A 23,734-nucleotide genomic window follows, 5' to 3' on the forward strand; every position below is an offset into this window, starting at 1 on the left:
GTGGGTTTCAGGGACCGGGTTTTAACCTCGGCCAGTCCCTTAGCCTCGCTCCGCCGCGGTTGCTTTATCTGTGCAAGGAGGAGGTGGACCAGATGGCCGCTGTGATTCTGCCTAATAGCCCCTCTGGATGAAGCAGGAAGTTACTCACAGGGAGGTCATTAAGAGGCTGAGTGAGTCAGCCTCTGGGACAGGAGGAGGACAAGGAGGTTCTCTGAAGTCCTGCTCAAGAATTAGAGCCGCTAGACTGACCTTCCTCTCGAGCCTTTCTTTCCGCATCATCCTGAGAGTTCGCCCACCACTGCACACTCTTCCAAGCGCTCGATAAACGCTGGCTGGGGAGGAAGTCCAGTGGAGACAAGGCCCCTTCCTCTGCCCTAACCTGCAGCCATGCACAGGATGTGGGGATCCGGCAGACCCGCTAATAGAAACCAGGACCCAGGTTCCTGCTCATTAAACATTTATAGTGTGCCCTGTTGCACTCGGGGCCGAAAGGCAGTGTTTATTAGCCACTCTTGTTTGCTGTCTGTGGATAAATGTTTTCCATCTCCTGTTTTATACATGAGGACAACAAGGCCCGGAAAGCGGACATGGAGGACCCAGGATCACGTTGGAAATCGCAGCAGCAGGTCTAGGTCAGAACCAAGAATCCACATCTAGAATCAGCCGGAGCCCCGGCCATGGGGACAGACACGGTCTCCATGAAACCACTTCCTGATGGTTTCCTCCACGTTTTTTTCTGTCCAAGCCCAAATCACCCAGGCTGTTCTTAATCGTGATTATTTTTGCTCTTTAGTCCCTGAACGAAAGCTACTGAATACTGAGGCGTTGGGGTGTAGAAAACTGGAGGAAGCCAGGTCTCTAAGAAAAGAAAGAAGTGATACTTGTTACCATTTCCAGTGGGCGGGAAAGCAAAGCCATGGTGTAGGACTAAAAAGATTGGGTTTGATACTTTTCCTTCCTACTTGTAGTCACATTGTTGCTCGTTGTAAAAATCATTCTACTTGTAGAGTTAACCACCCATTAATGAGTAAGAGCTGTTCCCATAATTGGGGGGCCCTGTGGGGAAAGCAACATAGTTAGAGGTTAGAGTCAGGGACCAGCTGCCCTTGAATTCTATTTCTGATTCCTTCACCAACTTGCTGTGTGGCCTTAGGCAACTTTCCTTCATTTCTCTGGGTCTCCTTTCCCCCAATAAGAAAAATTCTCACTCACCCTTCTTGGGGGATGGGAAAAGATCAAAGAAATGTTGTTTGCAGAGTTTTTTTTAAAGATGCCTAGATGAAGTGCATTAGAAAGGCCTTGATTTAATAGGCATTAATTAATACATTCTTTGGTTATTGATAGAACTACATCTTGTAGCTTTTAATCAGCTGCATAATTGGCTATAGGAGTTGCAAAAAATCCTAAGGGAGCCAGCCGGGTCATACTGATGCTCATTGTGTGTGTCTGCTGTGTCTTTTATGTGGCCTCACAGAGAATGTTGACATCTTTGTGTGGTGGCAGGTGGTGACGTCTGCACCGATAGCCCGTGCCCAAGCCAGGGGGGCTCCCCTGAGGTGGCACAATGAGGGGCTGCTCCGAAACCGGCACGGTCAGAGCCCACCTTACCCTGTTTCCACGGGGGAGGCAGGTGGAGCGCATTCTGTCTGTTGCTTTGCTTGTCGTTTTCGCCCTGCCAGCCTGGGTAGTGTTTAGCAGGCAGAGCCTCTAAGCCGTGGGGCACAAGGGCCATGGGCAGAAACGCCCCAGATGCCATGAAGGGCACAGCTGCGCCCAGTCCTATGCAAGGGGCAGCTGCCTCCATCCCCGTCTGTGTCCCCGCCGCCTTCATATTCCTGCGTCCAGCTCCCCACCCGCTGTGGGGCTCCTGGACCCTTCTAATGTCCCAAGACAACAATCCAATCCTGAAAAACTACCCATTCCTTCACCTCACTCTCAACCCTCCTTCCTAGGATTGCATTTGCAAACCAAAAAAAAATAAGAAATTCATGCTTAAAGCAGACATCAAAGGGAATCCACTGTTCTGTGCCCTGTTACAAAAATCTCTGCTGACAGTGCCTCATCCTAGGGAGATGCCAGGGAGCCCAGACTGCAGCCTTCACCACGCAGGGCAGAGGCTGGGGCGGGGCCTTCCCATGGGCAGCTGCAGCGGCCGAGGGCACAGGGCCCACCGCGGACTGCAGGTGGTTCAGTCTAGGCCCTTTGGCAGACTCAGAGCTTTCCACACCAAGCAGCATCAGGGAGCACTTAAAGGCTTGGTTTGTGTTTTATTTGTGTACATGGAAAGGAGGAAAGAGGAGCTGCCAGGGAACCAAGTCCTCTGAGCGTTCTGCTCTGCGGCTCTCCATCAGCCGGGGAAGGCACCGGCGGAGTGTTCTCGAGCAGGCTCACACCTGGTTTTGCTTTCTTTCCTCCTTTTGGAGAGCTTGAGACCTTCCCCAGGTCCGCCCATCTCACCCCACGGGCTGCTGAGCCCAGGACAGAGCCTGCCAGCACCGGGAAGGCACCAGCCAGGACCAGCTGCACGCCATGCAGGCCCCAGTGCAAAATGGACATGCGGGGTGCCTGGATCAAAACATAAGAACGTCCAGATGGCAACAGCAAAGCACGAACCCCAGCCTGAGCTCCTTCTGAGAAGGTCACATGCCCGCGAGGCTGCTCCTGCCCAAGGCCCCACTTTGCCTGGGCAAGGGACCCCCACCGGGTCCAGCCATGTCCCACCCACATCCCTTGCTTGAGAGGAAAGGGAGAAAAAAGGGTGTGGGAGAATAATTCTTTGTACTTAAAGATTTATAGCATACAAATAATCTAATTTTATTTATTTGTTAACCCCAAAGCAGGGCTTGAGTTAGGACATCTAAGAAAAGAATTATTCCAGTTGCTGGGGAGTTATTGTCTTTTATTTGCCAGGATTTGGGAAAAGTAAGAACAATTAGGAATCTTAGTAAGATCTAAGTTCACTGAATACTTACTCTGTGCTGATACTGTGCTAAGGCTCTGTTGCTGCCAAGATCTACCTTATAGGGGGCATTATGGCCATTTTACAGATGGGGAAACTGAGGCTAATGGAAGTGCTGTAACTTGCCTTAGGTCCAGCAACCTGGAAGTAGGGGAACCTAGATTCAAACAGATGCAGTGAGCTCCAAAGCCTGCGTGCCTGACCACGTTGCTCTGTGTACCACCCCGAGTTCATAAGGCCAACATCATGGAACGTGATTTCGTGGCTGTGTTCTAAGTTCAGGTGGAATGTCTATAAATACCTAACAGCTGGGGACCAGAGAGGAACTTTGGGTGCTTTTAGTGGGGGATTTATAGTGGCTGAGCATCATATGGGAACATGAGACCCAGACCTGTGTCTCTGCGTAACAAAGGTTCCACCAACATTGAATCTGTGACCCAACACAAATCTGTCTGAGCCCACGTAGGGCTTTGTCCATTTGATTTCCTTGCAATTTCTCTCCACCCACTTGGATTTGAGCCTTAAAGAGAAAAACTAGTTTCCTTGGGCTTCAGAGCAAAATGCACTCTGAACTGGGAACAAAAGAGGTAGCTCTATAATAAGAGAAAATAGATGAGCCGGGCGCGATGGCTCACGACTGTAATCCTAGCACTCTGGGAGGCCAAGGCGGGAGGATCACTTGAAGCCAGGAGTTGGAGACCAGCCTGAGCAAGAGTGAGACCCTGTCTCTACAAAATATAGAAAAATTAGCCAGACATGGTGGTGCGCACCTGTACTCCTAGCTTCTCAGAGGCTGAGGCAGGAGGACCAACTCCTTAAGCCCAGGAGTTGGAGGCTGCAGTGAGCTGTGATAACACACTGCACTGTAGCCTGAGTGACAGAGCGAGACCCTGTCTCAAAAAAAGAGAGACAGAGAGAATAGATATCCTCCTTCCTGATATTAACACAGACAACATAATTTTCAAATTCTGGAGAGGAGGTTGTGAAGATAAAAGAATGCAGCCAATCTGGAAATAGTATTTATTCCAGCCCGGTTCAACCTGGGGTGTTGGTGCCATTGGTCAGCCACTGGCTGGCAGTGTCCTGGGCGTGGAGGGCGGGGTCGGCTGGACACAGCGAAGCGGCCACGGAATTAAGGGAGAGGAAACATGAGCAGGTCAGAGAGACACAGGAGCCTCAGGTCTGAGGTCCCTGGATCTGCAACGAGACCCTAAAAAGCAGATGCTTCGACTCTGCGGGGAGAAAAAGGCAGGACCCCAGGGAAGAATCAGCCCTTCCCAGGAGGAAAGAAAGAGCAAGATCTCTGCTTTACCCTTGCAGCAAAATAAACTCTAAGTATATGGAAGGGGATGCAGTATGCATCCGATATAAAGACAAATGCGTGTGCACATAATTTTAACCTCTCGTGACATTTCCCAGAGGGTTAAAGTAACTTTCTTTTGCATCCAATGAAAGGAGCTCCGTTCCTGGAGCAATCGGACATAGCCATGATTACTTCCAAACATCACAGTCAGCTTCTTAGTTAAGGGGCTCACTGGCAGGGAGGGTGACCACCAGGAGGACGCCTGCATTCCTCTTCTCACCCTCCCCGGCCAAGCCCGAGGGAGCCTCTGGCCATGGTGTCCTTCCGGCAGAAGAACTCTTGGTTTTCTTTGTGCTGCAGCAAGAAGAATGGGCTTTGACAGGCTCACACTGTGATCTTGAGCCGGCCTGCCCAGAAATAAGGTTCCAGCAGCCTCCGCCCTCTGCGAGGCTCTCACACATTAGTGGGCAGGAAGTGGAGTCCCGAAGGGAGGCTGGGAATTTGAACGCCTTCCCATTTCAGCACTTGCGGGGAGGAAGCCCAGCTCAGCACTGCGGGCGGATGGCTCCTGCTCCCTCCTGAGAGCTTTTCTCTCCCCTCTGCTCCAGCCGCTGCCTCTGCGCTCGCCCTCTGCCCCCCTCTTCCCCTCTCCTGCCTGGGAGGGAAAAGTCTGCCAAGCTGGGGACTGTCGTGGGCAATGCAACAAAGGCGAACCCAAGGGGAACAACTTGAAAAGAACTTGTTTTGTTCCCGTTAAGAAACCTGCAGGAAAATCCACACCCACGTTGCCTGGTTTTGAACTGGAGAGCTGCCTCTCTGCAAGAGTGAGTGTGTGTGCGTGTGTGTGTGTGTGTGTGTCAAGCAAGAGGAGGAGGAGGCGCAAACAACTGCAGGGTCTCCACTTTGATAAGGAAGGTGCCAGCTGTTGGTCTCCTGCTTCGAGAAGGAAACTACCTCCCAGCTGTCCAGAGTTAACCAGCAGAGAAGGGAAGACGCCGGCCGGGAACCAGCCGCTCCTGAATTTAAACAACGTTGTTTTCTGTCCAGATATTCCAGTGGAGACAGTTGGAAAACCTGTATTTCAGAGAAAAGAAGTTTTCCGTGGAAGTTCATGACCCACGAAGGTAAGCTGAGAAGTCCTTTTCCTTGGGGAGGGCAAGGCTTGGCGGGGCATGGGGTTTAGCTTGCTGCTGGGGGCTGTCGGGGGTGGTGGTCAGGTCGGGGCGAGGAGAGAGGCTGGTGGATCGTGGAGAGTAGAGTTCACATGAAACAGTAAAGCTTTGTTTTGGACAGAATGTGTTGATAAACGCGGTGTGTGTGTATTTGCCTTACCTGGGAAGCTTTGTGGCTCTTTGTAACAAACACCAAACTAAACCGGGCAGTGGCCTAAGTCCCCTTCCTAAGTCCCCTTAGAAAGCTTTTGCCACTGAAGAGGCTGAAGACTCCCTTGTCAGAGCTTCTAAGAGCTTTTCAGGCAGGACTGTCAACCCCAAAAGGGATCTGTCACTGAACCGGTTGCACTTAATTGTTTTGTTCCGGGAGCTGTAATTTTAGGATCGTGGGTGGATATGAAAGAAATACGGTTCTTTTTCCCTCCATCGCACACGGTACCCCAGAGAGCACCCGTGTGTTGTAAAAATCCGCACTGTCCAAATCGGAGGGCAGACAATAGGGCCCCGGGCTGGAATGCAGCAAGCCCAGCGTGGCCCGGGGCTGGGCAGCTTGTGCCCACTGTGTGTCCCTCTTTGTCTGCTGCCAGACCTAGAGTTGCAGGCAGCCCGTAAACTGCAGCAGAATTCCCTAAAACCAGGCCTGGCACCTGAGAATAAATCACTTTCCCTGGGTCTGAAAACAGATTTACGAGACGGTAGCCCTGGGGAGACAGTAAAAAAGACTTTATAGCATAGCAAAGGTGGATTTTAGGCGCCGTTGACACCCCAGCCCTGGGCTTGGAAAGAAGTCTTGGCACCATCTCCACCTTACACAAGGCTTCTGATGCCCCAGACAGGCTGCTGTGCCTCCCCTCGAGCTCTGGGCACGTGGAGAAGACATCACTCCCCCCAACCCCCGCGTCCCAGTGAGAGAGCTCGTGCCTGTGCAGTAGCCTCCGCCCCTGCAGCCAGCGATAACCTGGTAGGAGGATGTGCTGCTCTCGCCGCCGTGTTATCTGCCTGGAACAGCCACTCCCTGGGTAGCGCGAGAGCTTATCCCAGCCCGCAGTTACTGCAGGACTGGCCGCCGGAGAACGTTATCGAGTTCCCATCCTGCACTCAGCTGAAGATCGTAGCATTCGTTAAGCACAGGAATAGTTGGTCCAGGTTCTCGGGGTCCTGCAGAGGGTTCCACGGTCTGAAGCCCACCATCTGGGGGTGGGTGAGATGCCGAAAATAGTAATACTATTCCAGCCAGGAAGAAACGCACTGTTATGTTTCCAGGTGAACTGTGTTGGACCAGATTCTCAGGTGTGTGAGAGGAGGGAAAACTTAACTGTAAAAAGAGTGAAATGAATGTCGCCACCATGGGTCAGGTGCAGAAAGGGATGTTTGATGGAATAAAAATGAGTTACCAGATAATCTAAGAAACCGAGAGCAATGGACAGACCCCTGCCTGCCTGTGCTCTGTTGGGAATTTTGCAAACTCCCAGGCACCGCGGACACCTCCTTTCCCTGTGTGCATGTGTGTGTGTGTTTGTGTTCGTGTTCTCTCCGCGTCCGTCACCCCGTCAGTGAGTGATACTAAACTCCCTTCTCTTTCCCGAGGCCCAGGGATCTAGGAAAGAATCTAAGCCTCACCTGTGACTATGAAGTGAGCTTCAATGTCATGTTTGCTGAGAAGCTTCTACGCTTGGGCTCTGTGTCAGCTGAGGCAGGGCAGGGAAGGAAGTCTGAAGCAGGGTCCTCTTCCTTGAAGAACTGCTAGCATGTCTGGGGAGACAGGCGGAAGAAGGAACGTAAGATTGCAGGGTGTGCATCATGCTCAGGCCCTGCTCCAAACACAAGCACACATGCTCCCACTGGCTCCTCCCTGGGACCCCAGGAAACAGGTGCTGCTGTTAGTCCTGTTCTGCACGTGGGAAATGAAGTCACCTGCTCTAGGTTCCAAGCAGTACGTGGTAGAGGCAGGATTGGAACCCAGGAAGTCTGTCCACAATGCTCTTGCTCTTCACCTCCACACTATACGGAAGGGCCATGTGGCACAGGCCATAGATGTTGAATGACAGGGTCACCAGAGGCCTGGCTGGGCAGGAAGGAGAGGTCTGAGCTGTACCTTGAAAGGTGACTAGGATCAAAGCCAGGCAGTGGGCCCTGGGGGCGGGGCGAAGATGTCAGTGGATGTTCCTCGACTGGGCAACAGCAGATGGGAGCATGGTCATCTCTCCTCCGATGCAGCACTGCCCTGAGACCCCAAGTTATCCTAAAGACAGGCGGGGAGGTGACAGGCCCAGGGAGGCCAGAGGTGGAAACCCAAGTTGACTCCATCATTAAAGATGCCTTTTCCAGACTCCTAAGGAAAGGGAATGGCTTCAGGGCAGCCACTTGGTGCCGTGGCTGAGCCAGAGCTACAAGCTAGGAGGTCCGACTCCCACCCAGCCCTCTCCCCACAGCCTCGTGGTGCATTTGAGGTTTGACCGTGTCCACCTGTGGCGCGTTGCCTTGCTTGATTGGAGAGGGAAGGTGACTCTGAGCGAACTTCCCATGGGATGGCGTTCGGCCCCCATCACCCACCAAGCCAGGAAGGGAGTCGGAACACAGCAGTGGGGTGGGAAGCGCCAGACACAATCACGTAGTGAAGATGTCATCGGTGGAAACTGCAGCAGCAGGGACTCAGGGCAGCGGGAGCTTTCTCAGTTGATCGGTGCACGTGTGATCACCTCTGTCCCTGTTGTCGTTTTTGCTTTGGACACACCTCGGACTTTCTCCTCCTCTACATCCTGACGCAACACGTACCTTTGCTTCTGAGCTCTCCAGGCTTGGCAGATAGTCCATTTCTAAGGTTTAGGAGAAATGGGAAGGGCTCGAAGGGAAAGATGGGGAGATAAATTAATAATAGAGCAGGAGAAACACTCTCAGAGTATCTGATGCAGATGCTCCCAAGGAACTACCCAGACCTGACCGGCCACTTAGCTCCTCCCCTCTCACCATACCTGAAACGTGCAGGTGCCCGCCTCGTGCTTCTCTCCCCACCTTTGCCAAATACATTTCAAGATTCTTTTGCTCTCTAATTCAGCTTTTTTTTGGGGGGGGTGGGGAATTCATTTATTCCCAGGAGCGGCAACTGCTATGAAAATCAAACTGGGAGCTCAGATCCCTGTTTCTTTTTAAAATCTACAAAGACCCATTGGGGTTCAGGGGGACCCACATCACTTTCTTGCTTCCTCTTTTCAGTTATTTCCAACTGTGTGCTCTTTCATGAGCTGGCATTTTTTTCCTTAACTTTTGTTTAAACCAAAGGAAGGGAAAACCTGCTTAGAATCAGTATCATTACCTACACAGATTTGAATTTCTCCCTAAAGATGGGCATGGAGAAGACCCCACTGTTGAATCTTGAGTCCTCAAAGTAAGACGATGCAAAGCAGCTTTCGATTTTCTTTGAGAGAAAATTTGCCATGAAAAAAAAAATGCAACCATTCACAAGTCCAGATTACCCTGAGTTTCTTCCGAATTAGCTACCTTCATCTTGAGAACACACATTTATCCTCTGACGTTCAGGTCAAATGCTGCAAATGCCACCACACCCTCCTGTCACCTTGTCCCACACACACGCATACAAACACACGTGTGCACGAGGACGCACGTGCAAACACATATTCTCATGTTTCATTTGCAAAATAGTCTTCCTAGCCTATAAAACACACTTCCCTGAGAACACGATCTCATGATGGCTTTTTCCCCTCACTCCATTAATGTGGTGTATTACGTGGAAACCAATATTTCTCATTTTCATTTTCATTTATTTTTTTTAGAGACCAGGTCTCCCTCTGTCACCCAGGCTAGAGTGCAGTGGTGTAGTCATAGCTCACTGCAACCTGAACTCCTGGGATCAAGCAACCCTCCCGCCTCGACCCCCCCAGAGTGCTAGGACTACAGGCGTGAGCCACTGTGCCCAGGCCCATTTTCATTTTTCAAGTCTGATTGCTTCTCTCTGCTCCGTCCATACATATTCCACACTGGCTTTAAAATGTGCATACAGAGGTTGGGGAACCGGCCAGGCCCATTTCTCTCTGCCTTCCCTCCCTGCGCTCTGCATATATTTGAAATTGATAACCAAACCTTCCAGGAACATTGCGTTAGAGCAGCTTCGGAAGTCCTGGTTCCCTCGGATGCTGTGCCCTGTGGGCCATTTGAAAGGCTTTGCTCGTCTTCACCGCAGGCAGCATCCGCACGAGGAGCATCGTCAAAGGTTTTCCTGTCTCCAAAGTTTGCCCTGGCCCCGTGCCAGGAGCCGATGATCAGAAAGGACCATCCAGTGACCCAGAATGACCCGTCTTATCCCAGGCAAGGCACAGGCTTGGCCAAATTCTGAGCCCTAAGGAGTCCGTAAATCAGAAGTGGCCTTTGCCAGCCAGCGTCCCTGAGTGTGTCTGCACTTGAGTGTGTGTGCGTGTGTTTCTTCCTGCATTTGTGTGTGAGCTCACCTGTCACCTTTATGCCAGGGCTTAAAAGCCTGGACCCGGTTGGTTCTCTACAAAAGCTGCTGCCTGAGAAACGTTTTCTCTCATAAGACATGTGCTCGAACCTTGTGATTCTTGCATTCTTTCCCAGGGCTTCGGTGACCAGGAGGACATTTGGGCACAGCGGCATCGCAGTGCACACGTGGTATGCGTGTCCGGCATTGATCAAGTCCATTTGGGCCATGGCCATCAGCCAGCACCAGTTCTACCTGGACAGGAAGCAGAGCAAGGTGAGTGACCAGCCCTTGCGCCAAGCTGTGAGCTGACCCGAGACCAGCCCGGAGCCCCTGTCTACCTCTCCTAGTTCAGGGATGAGAATTGGATGGCTCGGGGAACACCGTGTCCCTTGCCCTGAGAGGCACACGGGTACAGACTTGCCTTTCAGGGATACAGGTAGGAGGAATGAGACTAGTTCTTCAAGAGGGCACAGTCCATGCAACTTGGTCCGGGGGGCTGCAGCCCAGCGCCGTCAGAGCTGCTCAAGCCGTTTATTGCAGCCAGGCAGGGCCCTTTCGAGAAATTCCCACCGCAGGAGACCCTCCCAGAAGCGTGCAAGCAGACCCTTTTTGGTGTTTAAACAGTGACATATTGTTTTCTTTTTGAAAAAAGAAAAAAAAAAAGTAACCGTTCTCAACTAATAGACACCACCTAACTGTTGAGGGTAATTGCTGTGAAAAACCCTCCAGGCTTTTCCAACTGCCAACTCTACTTTTGAAAAAAATGCAAAACTGGAAAAGTGAAAAAAAAAAAAAAAAGCAACCACCCAGTTGCCCTAAGGTAGACCTAGAGCCCGCAGCCTTGGTAAACAGGCATCGTCCTGGGGAGATGTTACCGCCCCCGGCGCGGGCACCCAGCTACGCTTTCTGGTGGGTGAGAGGATGACGTCTCCTTGGTTCACACACGGCTTATGTCAACACTCTGCCCCCTCTTCCTCCAGACGCGTCTCCCCAGCTTCCCCAGTTGGCCCCCACAAGCCGCTCCTTTTCATTACCCCCCAGGCGAAGCGCCCTGCCCAGTGGACCTGCACTTTTCCCAGGCTCCTGCGGGCGTGGGGTGGTGGGTGGCGGAGTGCGGCCACCCTTGGGCCCGGGGCCAGCAGATCCCAGCACCCGGGGAAGGTTTGCTCTATTGCGCGAGTTCTCAGAGGGAGGCGGCGGGACCTCGTGCTCAGTGTGCCCAAGAGTCATTGGATCAGTGCCCGCTTGGGTTCTTTCTTTTTCGCTATATTTTCTGGGAGTTTCTCTTTCCCTGGCAGGGGAGGGGGGTGTAGGAGAGACGAGAGAGAGAGAGAGTGGAGGTGAAGTGGGAGCTAAGAGAAAAACAGTAAGGAACGAGGACAGGAAGAAATGAAACAGTCCCTCCCGTCGTGGTTCAGGTTCGAATCGGGGCCTGTCGGGTGTGGCAATCACTCTCCTTTGTAAAATATTTTTTCGTCTACGAAGTCTTCTTCCTGAACCCCTTTTGGGTCATTTTCTGGGATAAACGCGTCCAGGGCAGAGAATAGGAACAATGAGAGTATTCCACAGCTCCCCTGGTGGCCATGGGCCTTGGCATGAAAATTCAAAGCCTGATTAGAGCAACAGAAACTGGGCCAAAGTGTTTTGAGTCATGCCTTTCACTAGGGAGGTGGGTGGGCGTCAACGTCCTGCTCTCCAGTGGCGAGAGCTGGAGGCCAGCGCGTTAGAGCATTGATTTTGTCCTCCGTGGTGGTGGGTGGTGGGGGGCAGAGGGCTCGGCGATTCCCCTGAACCCCACTACCAGTCCCCCTGAGGCCACACGGATACCACAGCGTGGAAAGGGGGAAGGAAAAATCATTTCGCCCTGAGGATAGTGCAGCATTGGCCGTGTAAGCGCCACCTCCTTGTGCTGGTCTCTTGCACAGAGCGTCTCTTGGGTATCCTGAGAGGCCTGTTCTTGGGGCTGTTGCACCCCATTCTCAGAAATGATCCCATCTGCAGTTGTGAAGCCTCATTCAACAGGCTTATAGATCAACCCACCGGCACAGCAAGTACGCCTCAAAAAGAAATTATCATAGATCACTTAGTATTCTAATAGGAAGTGTCTTTTAGGCAGCAGAACCGAACGCCACAGTGTTAGGAATATTTCAGCTATCCCTCTTGGTGACCCTGGGGACTGAGGAAAATGCCCACCCTCCCAGGGGGCGGCGGACTTTTCTTCCCCAGGAAGCCTTGCATGCGCGCAGATACTGCTCCATGGGAGCCGGTTCTTCCACCTCCCCTGACAGGTGAGGAAGAGGATCCCCCTCGTAGAAGTTGCAGGAATCTGTTTTCCAGCTCTGGGTAGGTCTTTGATGGTCTGTGCTTTGGCTTCCCCAGTTAGAGAGCAGAAAAGGAAATTCCTGACCGTAATTATTGATTGGTCAAATGGCACAGTGTTTACGAAGGTGCTTTAGGATATAATGTACCATCTTTTATTAACATCATTATTAATCTAACATACCATCCCCTGGCCAACACTTGCGTAAAGTTTAAATTCTCTGAAAGGTCCCCAAATTAAATCTGAGATGATGAAATCCCCCCTTAGGAATGAAATTACAACACGTTTCATTTCTAGAATGTTCATTAGAGAACAGGGATGTGATCCATCTCAGGTGGGCAGTGCTGCCTCCGGGTGAGTGATGCCCACAGACCTAGGACGAAAAGCATCAGGGTGTCTCTGGACAGCCGGTGTTGGCTGGCGTCCTGGCCACTGCTCACACCCTACTGGCTCGGGCCGTGCCAGCCATTCCTTTTCTCGAAGCGCTTCGGCAAAGCCCAGGCCTCCCGAGTGATGTTTATGAACCCCAGAGAGACGAGTGTGGTCTAGTGGTTTAAGTCAGCAAGGGGGAAGCTAAGAGGGCTCGTGTTCTTCCCTGGCACCAGGTTATTTTCTTCTTTCGGGATCATTGTGATAATCATTTAGGGAAACCTCCCTCTGCCTCTCCCCTTCCCTCCCTCCCTCATCTCCCCATGCACGTACGCCAAGGGACCGTCCACTGTCAGAGTGTAGGAGGCTGTGCTGGTTGGTTTCCTGCGGCTCCTTCAGAACGAGCATCCGTGCAGCACCATTTATAACGGGGTAACTTACATGTGCCGACCCCAGAGGTCACAAATGATGTCAGCTGGATCCCAGCAACCTCTGTAGTCCGGAGCCAAGGAACGTCTTGTGGACTTCGGAGGAAAATATCTGGAAGCGCAAACTGTTTGGAGTAAACATTAGACACTTTCCCTCTGAACTCAGAGTGGGGACTTCTTGAGTTGGCCCCCAATCCAAACATCGCTCCTTCTTCCTAATCGTTTTTTATTTTTCCCAATCCAGCCTGTGCTTTTTCCTTCCTTCTAGCATCAACAGCAGAGAGAAAGCGTGATGGGAGACGATTAAACCTTGCTCATGGGCTGTCCGTGCTAAAACTGAGTGACGTTTACCGGGCAAGACACTCAGAGCAAAACGTTCAGGAGTCTGGATGCTCCTGGCTTGGCCCAAAGACTTGACGTTGCCGGGACAGGCTCTGTCGGTGCTCACTTCCTCTTGGTTCTCTCTGTGCACCAAGTGTGGAGGTCGCTGTGATGTTTCCATTCCAGAAAGAATTCAGCAGCTTCCTAGAGCCTCCAACAATCTAGCCTCCCTTAGGAAGGATGTCTGTTGTTTCCATATTTTGCATCCAGGTCTTCTGCCTCTGCGATCGATGTGTGACAAGAGTTGGGGACGGGGGAGGACAGGCTTTCCGTATGATTAATGAGATCCCCAAAATACCAGGTCGGGCCATCAATCTAAGCTCATTTAGCAAATTGCTGCCAGCCCCTCATGTATACCCTGTTCCTCTTACCACGACCTTTATGTACATTCTGTAATTCAGTCCTTAGCACAGCTCCATGGCGTAGGTCTTAGGATCTCATTTTACAAACAGGAGTCTGAGGATCAGAGAGGTTAAGGATGAAGGCCCAGCAGTGATTCGCTGGGAAGAACCAAGATTCTAGTTCGGGTCTTTCTGACTTGAGAGCCTGACCCTTCACCGCTGCACTGAACGGGTCGAGGTCTTTGTAGTTATTATTACGTAACGGTTCGAGCACGGGCTCCTTGTTATTAAACACGGGTCTGGGTCAAAGAGCTGTGCAGAAAGACAGGAAGTCGTGGATTGTACTTGCTGCGCTGGCTTGTGGGGTAAAACGCGGCCAGCTGGGTGCTGTTGATAGGCGGCGTCGAAACGAAAGAAAAGGCCTTTCCTCCTCGCTGGCGCGAGCCAAGATCCTGCAACAGCCTGGCCGCCGGCTTGTTCCAGGAACAAGGAAACCTCCAGCCCGAGGGGTTGACCTGGGTCTGCGTGCGAGGGACAAAGCTGAGGTTAGAGAGGAGGCGCACTTGAGGGAAGGCCCACGGGGTGCGGAGGAGGAGGAGGAGGAGGAGGAAGATGGTTCACAGCAGGCGAACAAAACAGGCACCGCGTCTGGGTGTTTCCTGCGGCCCCCAGACTTTACCTCGTGTTAACAGGAGGAAAGTGTGTGGCGTCCGGAAGTTGTTGTTGTTCCCCGTGTGACAGCAACATCGAGGGCACAGGAAGGGCAGAGCCGCAGGAGTCAGATGGCCCCTTCGGGACACCCGAGGGCACCTGGGCACAGGAGGGACACCGTGAACAGGGGAAGCTGGAGCAGTGGGCCCACGCCCCTCTGCAGCCACCATGGTCCCCCCCACCAAGGGCTCCTTTCTCCCATGCTCGGGAAAGACCTTGTCCCGCCCAGGCCAGACGTGAACCGCGCATTAAGTGACAGGAAAGCTCAGTGGTGACCCTCGCCCAGTTCCATGCTTGCGTGCTACAGCCAGTGGCCACAGACAGAAGGACAGATGAGCAAGTGGTGCGTTATGCCACCGTTTACAGTCGTTTCCATGGAGTTCGCAGGGCAGGCAAAGCCTGTTGCCTTAAGCACTCGCGCAAAACATTGATTTCCTGAAGAAGGAAAAAAAGTAACTATGTTGAACAGTCGTGTAGGAAATGCAAACACGTCCTCTCTTACTGAAGGTGGTAACTGAAGCAGACAGCTTTGCTAAAAACCGTTACCGTTAGGGACGTAAATGTGAGTAGAGAACCCTTTTCTAACTCTTCTAACCCGCCGTGATTATTGCCACATTGGGCCCGTTTGTGGACTGAACGGAGCAGCGTTTGAACCATAATACAAAGACTTTGGCCCGTCCACTTAGGTGGCACCTCATCAGACCTGAGTATCCAAACAGGCAGTCGTCCAGAGCTTCTGTCCACGCGCCCTGTGATTGCAGGTCTAGGGCCTGGTCACCTGTCCGTCAGCTACACGTTTCATGGCAACACGGCTCATCGTTTAAGTTTTTTTTTTTTTTTCTGAAACAGAGTCTTGCTCTGTCACCCAGGCTGGAGTGCAGCAGCAGCATAACTCACTGCAGCCCCAAACTCCTGGGCTCAAGCCATCCTCCTGCCTCAGCCTCCCTGGTAGCTGGGACTACAGGCGCACACCACCACGCCTGGCTAATTTTTCTATTTTTTGTAGAGATGGGGTCTCGCTCTTGCTCAGACTGGTCTTGAACTCCTGGCCTCAAGCGATCTTCCCGCCTTGGCCAGGATCCCAGAGTGCTAGGATTACAGGCGTGAGCCACCGCACCCAGCCTACTTCAAGGGGTTTAAATCACTTCCAAATTTATTGGAACTTCGTAAATTTGTTTAATATATCTCTTACATCACTTGGAAAGCTGAAAATTATTTTTTCCTCTTTGTTTAAGCACAAAATAGTGATAATCACAACTGCTTATTGGGAGCTGTGTGCCAGGCAGACACAGCTGGGTCCCTCCTTTGATCCAGACCTGGGTGGCAGGTGACAGCAGGAATAATGAGGCTCAGTGAGACTCAGTCACTTTCCCCGGATCAGGACATTCTTGTAAGCGCTACACGGCATAACCCACAGAATCCCAAGTTCAGCACGTCCCTTACTGGTGCAGCTCCTGAGCCACCTCTGTCCCTTCAGAGTGTCTCAGTGATGACAATTGGGCCAAGGCACACAAACAGAAAAATGCTACCCGTCGAGGAGATAGGTCCGTTTGCCCAATGTCAGGACAACAGGTGGGAGCAGGCGGGTGGTGACCGTTCCCTCTGTGACCCGCCTGCCTCTCCCTTCCAGTCCAAGATCCACGCGGCGCGAAGTCTGAGCGAGATCGCCATCGACCTGACCGAGACGGGGACGCTGAAGACCTCAAAGCTGGCCAACATGGGCAGCAAAGGGAAGATCATCAGTGGCAGCAGTGGCAGCCTGCTGTCCTCAGGTAGGTGGCCGGGCCTCCTGGAGCGCGGCTGGGACCCCGGGCAGACCCCGGGAAGGTGGGGACGGCCATGGCACGGTGCGGGCAGCCACTGGGCACCCTCACCAGGGGCTGGTTCCAGTTTCCAGACCGAGCTTGGGAGCCAAATGGAAATCTGAAAAAACCACCCCAAAGTATTAAAGGGTGGAGGACGAAAAAAAAAAAATCAGTGGAACCACACAGTGTGGGAAGGACTGTTGGTTACACTTAAGTGTCTTCACGTGCGCCCCAGGGCCTGTCAGAATGCCGGTGGCTGGCTGTCAGGAACGTCAGGTCCAGGGGCAGAAAGCGGGGTCCACATGTGCGTCCTTAAAGGGGAGATTATACCAAGGAAGGGCTGATGATCAGGGTCTGGTGCCGAGAGATGCTACATTCTATTCCCAGGTGGACTTCTTGGGACCTTAGAAGGTACAGAACGCTCTCGATCGTGTAGGAGAGGAGAGTCTTGCAGTCACAGGGGTGTCTCGATTAAGCACCTTTTGAAACCGCAAGTTAGGAGATCTGGTTCCGTCGCCTATTTCTGCCAGCCTTGGGAAAGTCATTTTGTCATTCAGTGTCGGGAGGGACAGAAGAGCTCCGGGGCCTCAGATCTGGCTGACTTCAAGAGGGGGTTGGGGGTGCCATTCCCTGAAACGGCAGGAAGAGGGAGCAGGTTTGAGCAGGGCCGGGAGAGAGGCAGGTGGCCGTGGTTTGAAAATGTTAGGAAGGTGCAACAGGGGGAAAGCGTCCTTGATTTGGGAGCTGTGCCACCGTGCCTCTCAGTGAAGCAAATAAGGCAAGAAGTCTCTACCCTACCCTACCTTACCTACCTACCTACCTACCTACCTTACCTTCCCGGGTAATGTATATAACTATACATAGTGACTGCAAACAGCAGCAAGTAGTCAAAGAGGGAAAGACAGGAGAGGAAGAGGAGCTGAGGTTGTCTAGTTGGCCTCTGGGCTGGAGTCCAGTCATAGTCAGGAAGAAGTTTAAAGGACCAGGGAGAGGACAGACGCCTTTCCTGGACCGGGAGGTGGGTTTCCTGGGGGTGGGCGGGTGGAGCGTAAGTCCAGCGCCCACTGTGAGGGCCCTAGCAGCGTGTTCACGAGGTCACGTGCTTTTGTAAAATCTGCAAATGTAATAGGTTTTGTATTGTTTTTCTTAAATACAGCCACCAAAATTATAAAAGCTTCAGGCCCCAGAAAACCTGGATCTGCCTCTGTGAGGTCACCATAGGGCCCGCTCTACACCCTTCCCTGCCTTGGATTCTTCCAAAATGTTTCATCCAAAAAACTGGGCCAAATGCTCGTTCTTTATGGGGCTTGGGAGTGTGCAAGGAAGGCTGTGGGGAATATTATCTTCCTGTATCAAAAAGAATGAAATTGAAAATCTAAGACCTCCTGCCTTGAATTACAGCCACTCCCAGTCTCCTGCTGAACAGGGGCAGGGCCAAAGCCAATACCTTGGTTGTCTTTTAGACACGACATACCATAGGTTCTCACTCCGCCACCTGCTTTCCTCCTTGTCACGGAGAACCCGGAGACTCCAGCTTGGGTTCTTCACTCTCAGTGGCTCTCAGACTTGGGTGTGCATCGAGCCACTCAGAGGACATGTTCAAACACAGACTGCTGGGCACCCATCTAAGTCTCTGATTCTGTCAACCTGGGGAGAACCCAAGAATCTGCATCTCTAACTAGTTCCTAAGTAACACTGATGCCACCGGTCCAGGGACGTGACTGTGACTTTGAGAGCCACTCTTCTTGCTAAAGAAGAGATCGAAGCTTGAGGTGGGCGTGTGGCTGAGAATCACAGAACCCAGGTATTCCCACTTTTAAGCCTGTATCCTGGTCCATCCACATGGGCCCTCTTATATCTGGCAGCCTCCAGGGCACCCAGGCAGTATCCTAACAGCAGCTATAGATGAGTTTATGGACCAGACCCCCAGCCTCCCGAGATGAAACTGACATCACATACCCCTCGGAAATGAAATCCAAGCATCTTTAAGACTAGAAAGCAACACACCTCTCTTCCTTCCCATGCGTTGACATTAATGTTCAATCTGATGGGCTAGAAGAAAAATTGCAAGAAAATCTTCTAGCTAAATCCACCCCTACACCTAACATATAAACATCGTTATCCCAAGATATTAAAGTGATTTTTAAGCGTTTGATAATTCAGCGATGGGGCCCCAGGCTAAGATGTTTAGGAGCTGACAGAAGCGGCAAAGGCCACTTGCAGGGTGGCTCCAGCTGTCAGCTTCAACGCCTTCAGCCCTCTCTGCCGCTGCACGGCTAAGCAAGAAGGAACGTGGGCTGCGAAGGCCCCGTGACTAAGCCAGAGAGCGCGGCCAACTCTTCCCGGCCCTGCAAGCTCGAGCCTGAAACACGTCCTTTCATGCCAAGGCCGAGGCTCCTCGGGGCCACCCCACACCCACCTCCCGTGACTTAGGAGAGACAGGACACCCCATCCCATCCGTTGAACAAAGGGAATTTCTAGGCTCCACAGATCTTGTCCTTCCTTCCTCTAAGACTGTCGACGGCCGCCGCTCTGTTGTTCCTTGTACCGGGAGGAGGAAGCCTTCACCTGGGCGAAGCCCTGGGTAGTCCCCTCTGGAAGAGACTGATGCCGTGTCCCCCACACTAGGGGACTCTAGCCCTGGGCCTGCGAATCGAGGCAGCTGGCCAGTCTCCCACCCTGTCCTCTGTCCTTCCCATCGTCTTGCCTCTAATGTGAGGCAACGACACACGAGGACAAGCCCCCACGCTCGCTATGCCACGACAGCCCTGATTTTTAACACTCTGCTTGTCGCACCTGCCAGACCATATATTCTAACTTTCATTCAGAAAATCTCATAAGTATAAACCAGCATCCAATTTGGTAAACTCTTTTTTTCTCTGTCACCTCCTTACGAGACGGTGTCTAATAAACATTTCTTATGTGGAGAAACTGGTCACCATTTGAAAATCCTCTTTTCCAGCCCAGTGCCTGACTCCCTGCAGGCGCTCAGTACGCAGGTGTCGAAACGAAATGTTGATGAAGAACAATAGTCAGACTCCTGCTCGAGCTGCACTTTAAGCATCTTTTATGTTCCCAGAGCGTGTGGTATCTTGCACCCTGCTAAGAGCTCTCCTGTGACCTGCCACCAACATTTTCCTCAAGTTGTGCTGCAGCCCTGCGTCGTGCTGGCATGAGGCCTTTAAAGGTTAATCGTGTCAGATCAGGCTCCTAGGACAGGGTTGATCCTTGTCATCTTTCGTCACCCTTCAACCCTCCTCTGTGCCAGATCGTGGTGCATCTGAGCCTTGTAACAATGTTTTTGTGGTGGTAACATTCTTTCTAGCTCCCAAATTCTGCTAGGAACTATATACTGGGTACTATATACAACATTTTAAAACTTATAGCCCCTCTGTGCACAGAGTTTGCTTACTGTTTATTGATGTTAAAACAGAGATAAAGTATGTCCGAGCTATTAGTAACTTTGAAAGTAATTTTCCTATGTAGGGGCACACAATTACCTTTAAGATGACCAAAGTGTAGTACTTGGTATCGGAGGCCTCAGATGCTAAAGAAATGAAGAAATGTCATAGATATCTCTTAAAGAAGTCAGAAATCCATATTTACCAATGCTCTGGGCCATGGGCTAGCATTTCCAAAAGAAAAGGTCAAAATAGTTGAAATGATTTTTTAAGGCGTGGGGCCAGGACACCCTGAATCCTGTAGTAGTGACACATAGAGCTGTCTCCTGGGTGACCTGTAGCCCTGTATCCTCATGGGGACGCTGAGAGGTGGGTATCGTACTGACTCAAAGCGTCAGCCTGTGTTGGAATAAAAGGCATCAGACTCTCACCTCCTGACTGGCATTCAGGTCTGAGGAAGGTGATGGAAGCCCTGTCCTAAATCTGTTTGCGGAGGGGCTCAGCAAATCTGATAGCTGACTGCTCGGGTAGACAGGGCACATTTTATTCACGCTGCCCTGTGAGAGACTCACTATTTCCTCCACATTTATAGCTGCCTCTCTCTAATTGCTTTTGCTCATAAGTAGTTCAGGCAACAAATTTTCAGAAGGTTCAGATACAGTTGAGAGGATAACTATGCATTCAAGCCATTTGCTCAAGATGTTTTCAGAGTTTAAAAAAAAAATCCAAATCCATTTTGTGGGAACTTCAAAGAGTTTATTCCTCCCTTCCTTTCACCCTTTACTTGAAATCCCAGAAAAGATTGGATGGGAGAAGAAAGGGAATAAAAACAACAGAACCCACAACTGTGTTTGTCACTGTAGCTGAAGACCGTGGTCTTTGCATAGCTTGTCTCAAAGTGCGAGAGTCTAAGATGTGTTGTAAGCACCGTTTTAGGGATTTGCCATCACGGAACAATTGATTTTGGCGGGCATTAGGGGCCGAGGGAGACGTTGTTTTTGCTTTCAGGCTGTGTAAAGAAAATAGTACAAACCTGCTAAGGAAATACTCCAAGTTCTGTAGGGCAGTGTGGCTTGTTGCGTTAACCACCCAAACAAAACTTGTCACTGTGCGTCCTGTCTTAAAGGGAACTCTGAGCGCACCGTTGGCGACTTGAGTGGAAGTGTGGAGGCGTAAGCTGCCCATGCTCTACCCAACTAAAGGACACGTTGTGTTTTGAAATAGGAATCTGGCCGTGTGATTAACGAGAGGGCTGTTGAGTCATCTTCAGTGTGATCAGGATTGCGAAGAATCTGGTGCTAGATCTTTGGCTTAAAAAAAAAAAATACTAGCAAAAATAAAACCAGACCTGCAGTCTGCCCTTGTCCTCTTGGCTCTGACGCTTTCCATGCTGGGACAAAACAGGCTGGGCCAAAGGCATGAGCCCAAGCGTCGCCTGGGATCCGACCACGTTCGTTCCTCGGTGGCTCGCACGCTCCCATTCTCTGGGTTCTAGCCCTTCCTCCCATTGTTAGGGAGTTTATTAATAACTAACGTAACAATGAGGGTGCCAGCTATCTGACATCTCTCCGTGCCGGGAGGAGATCTGATAGGCTTTTGCCAACTTTGTGGTCGTAGCTATATTCGGCTCGAGATTCACTGCCCCGCGCTGGTGTAAATCACACGATGTTTTTTGGTTTTGTCCCTATTTCTTCTTCTATGCCCCGCCTCCCTCTGCTTCCTCTCGCTCTCTCCAGCCTTTTAAAGGTCTCAGGCCTGGTGCCTCTCCTTTTAGGACCAACGACAAGCAGGATTCCAGGGGCCTCAATTTTGGTCATCACCCCCGCTCTGCCAGTGGGCACGGCGGCCCAGCAGGCGCTGCCAAAGGAGGCAGGTCCCGCCGGAGTTTGTTTATGCTGGACCCGGCGCCCAGCGAGGGCTGCAAAATCTCCTTGTGTGGAACGGAGGTTTCTGGACTTGTTTGAGCAGGACTGGCCTGAGTGCAAACTGAGAAGGAGACAGAAGGGTTATCCCTTTCCGCTCTTGTTTTGGAAAAATAACCTAATAAAGTCATTTACACGCTATATTTATGCCCTTAGGTGTTACTAGCAAAGGGATGTTTGCCTACCAAAGAGACCTGAGACAGGATGACCATGTGTAACCTAAATGAATGATTTTCCAATGATGAAGTTTTAAACACTGGAAAAGAGATAACACTGTCACCTCCTATGGGCATTTCTCTGTCCCCAGCCAGGGCAGCCCTCTCTGGGCCAGCACCCCTTTGCTGGGAACATAGAATGCCAGTCCTTGAAATACACAATGCACCTCCAAACCTGAATATTGCAACAAAATAACAATCCTAGAGCCAGAAAGATCAACTCCCTCCTTTACAGTCTAAGGAATGGAAACTGTAGGAGTTACAAACAGGAGTTTCAACCAAACATTTTACTGGATAATTTTTTAATTGTTCAATTTTCTTTTCACTCCCTCTCCCTCCCTCTCCCTCCATTCCTCCTTCCTCCTCCCTCTCTCTCTCTCTCTCTCAAATTACATTTGTACTCGTCACCAAGTGCCACTGAGCCATGGAATGTAGCCAGAAAGTAAAGCTATCCCAGAGACCTCAGCCACCATCAAAAGGTGTTTGCTTTCAAAGACCTTCAATTTCAATAATCTCTGAAGTTAAACTATCTTATTTCTAAAATTTCTAAGCGTGATGAAAAGTTTTCCAAGCATGCATTTTTTTCATGTTAAAAATCACGTTTCATCCTCTGAGACGGTCCCCAGAGGTGACCCGTTTATCCCACAGTCTGCAATGTGGCTTTCGTTCCCGTGGTCCCCTAGGACGTCTTTTAGGTAAGGAATTCATCACCGAGGATTTGTCAAGGAAATAAATATCTTTTCATCGTAAAGAGGAGTTCAAACCTTTTCCCCATATTTACTCTTGGAGTGTCTGCCAAAACTTTTCCTTACAGCTTTTACAGATCTGCTGGGAATATGCCTTCTTCATTTTTTATTTATTTATTTTTTTCCCTAAAGGCCTAAATAGACAGACTGTCATTTCCTTTCCTTACTTCTAGGACAACAGATGTCTTTCTTCTTTGGAGCACTGTTGGTTTCGAATTTCCCCCTCCTTCCAGAGAGGGAAGCACCCTTCTGGCTTCTGAGATCAGTGGGCTGGTCATCACTGTCCCTCTGTGTGAGAGCACATGGGCCGTGCACGGTTCCTGACCATGTCTCCCTTGGCAGGATGTGCTCTCACGTCCGGTGCTGAGTCGCCCAGGGCCTTTTGAGCGATCGGAGCGAATTCTCCAGCGCAGCCGAAGGAGGATATCCTCCCATGTGTTGGCTGGCCGGAGCAGGGAGAGCCGCTGTTACTTGCTGCCGCCACCCCTCTGCATCTGCCCCTCCGCGCAGCTGGCCTGGAGTCTGGGGTTCCCCAGCTGGAAAACGGGAAACACACACAGATACAGGGGCAGCGTCTCCACCATCATCCGTAGTGTCGGGGAGTTCACGGAGTAGATTTCCAAGTACCCCTTAAAAATAACTTTCTGACTTTTGAGTGAGTCACTCAATCTTTCTCTGTCTTTTCTTTATAGTCAGGTCTTTTTCTCCTCCCCACTGGCCAGGTGATTAGTGACCTATTTCAATGAAATCCTTTGCATTAGGATCGAAACGTGATTGTGAAATAGCCAAAAACAAAAGATCACACTTTCAGTCTAGTATCATTCAAACAGGTATCTACTGAGCAATAGCTGGGAGGAAGGGTTTCTGCTAGAGAACTGATCTCACACTCCGTTTTCCTGGCAGTAAATCAGAGGGAGCCTTAACCTCAGAGAGAAAAAAAGCACCCCACTAGAAGTGATTGGCAGCAATGCGGGTCAGTTACCCAGTTGGCGCCAGGGGGATGGCTTCTGTCTTCTATAGCAGCTACTGCCTCTCTCATTCTCGAGGCCTGGCTGTCTGCTGCCTCCTCCTGGCGGGCACTTCTGTCACGGCTGGAGCGTGTGTGCTGTACCTGTCGCCCCCACACCTCCTTGCAAATGAAAGGGGCTCCAGAGATGCTGTTGTTTGTTTCACTGGCAGATCTGAAGGGCCCCTTGGCTCCGTCT

General features: G+C 51.2%; 1 protein-coding gene across 1 annotated transcript in view; it reads left to right on the plus strand.

The window, feature by feature from the left end:
• Positions 1 to 23,734, plus strand: part of FRMD4A (FERM domain containing 4A) — a 568,954-nt gene that overhangs the window by 510,404 nt on the left and 34,816 nt on the right. The window contains exons 13-15 of the mRNA XM_012660957.1: positions 5,310 to 5,386; positions 10,025 to 10,163; positions 16,071 to 16,212. Coding sequence (XP_012516411.1) covers positions 5,310 to 5,386; positions 10,025 to 10,163; positions 16,071 to 16,212 — 358 coding nt within the window. The remainder of the gene's footprint in view (positions 1 to 5,309; positions 5,387 to 10,024; positions 10,164 to 16,070; positions 16,213 to 23,734) is intronic.

This window comes from Propithecus coquereli, unplaced genomic scaffold (genome assembly GCF_000956105.1).
Source record: "Propithecus coquereli isolate 6110/MARCELLA unplaced genomic scaffold, Pcoq_1.0 Scaffold69, whole genome shotgun sequence".
Taxonomy (NCBI): Eukaryota; Metazoa; Chordata; class Mammalia; order Primates; family Indriidae; genus Propithecus; species Propithecus coquereli.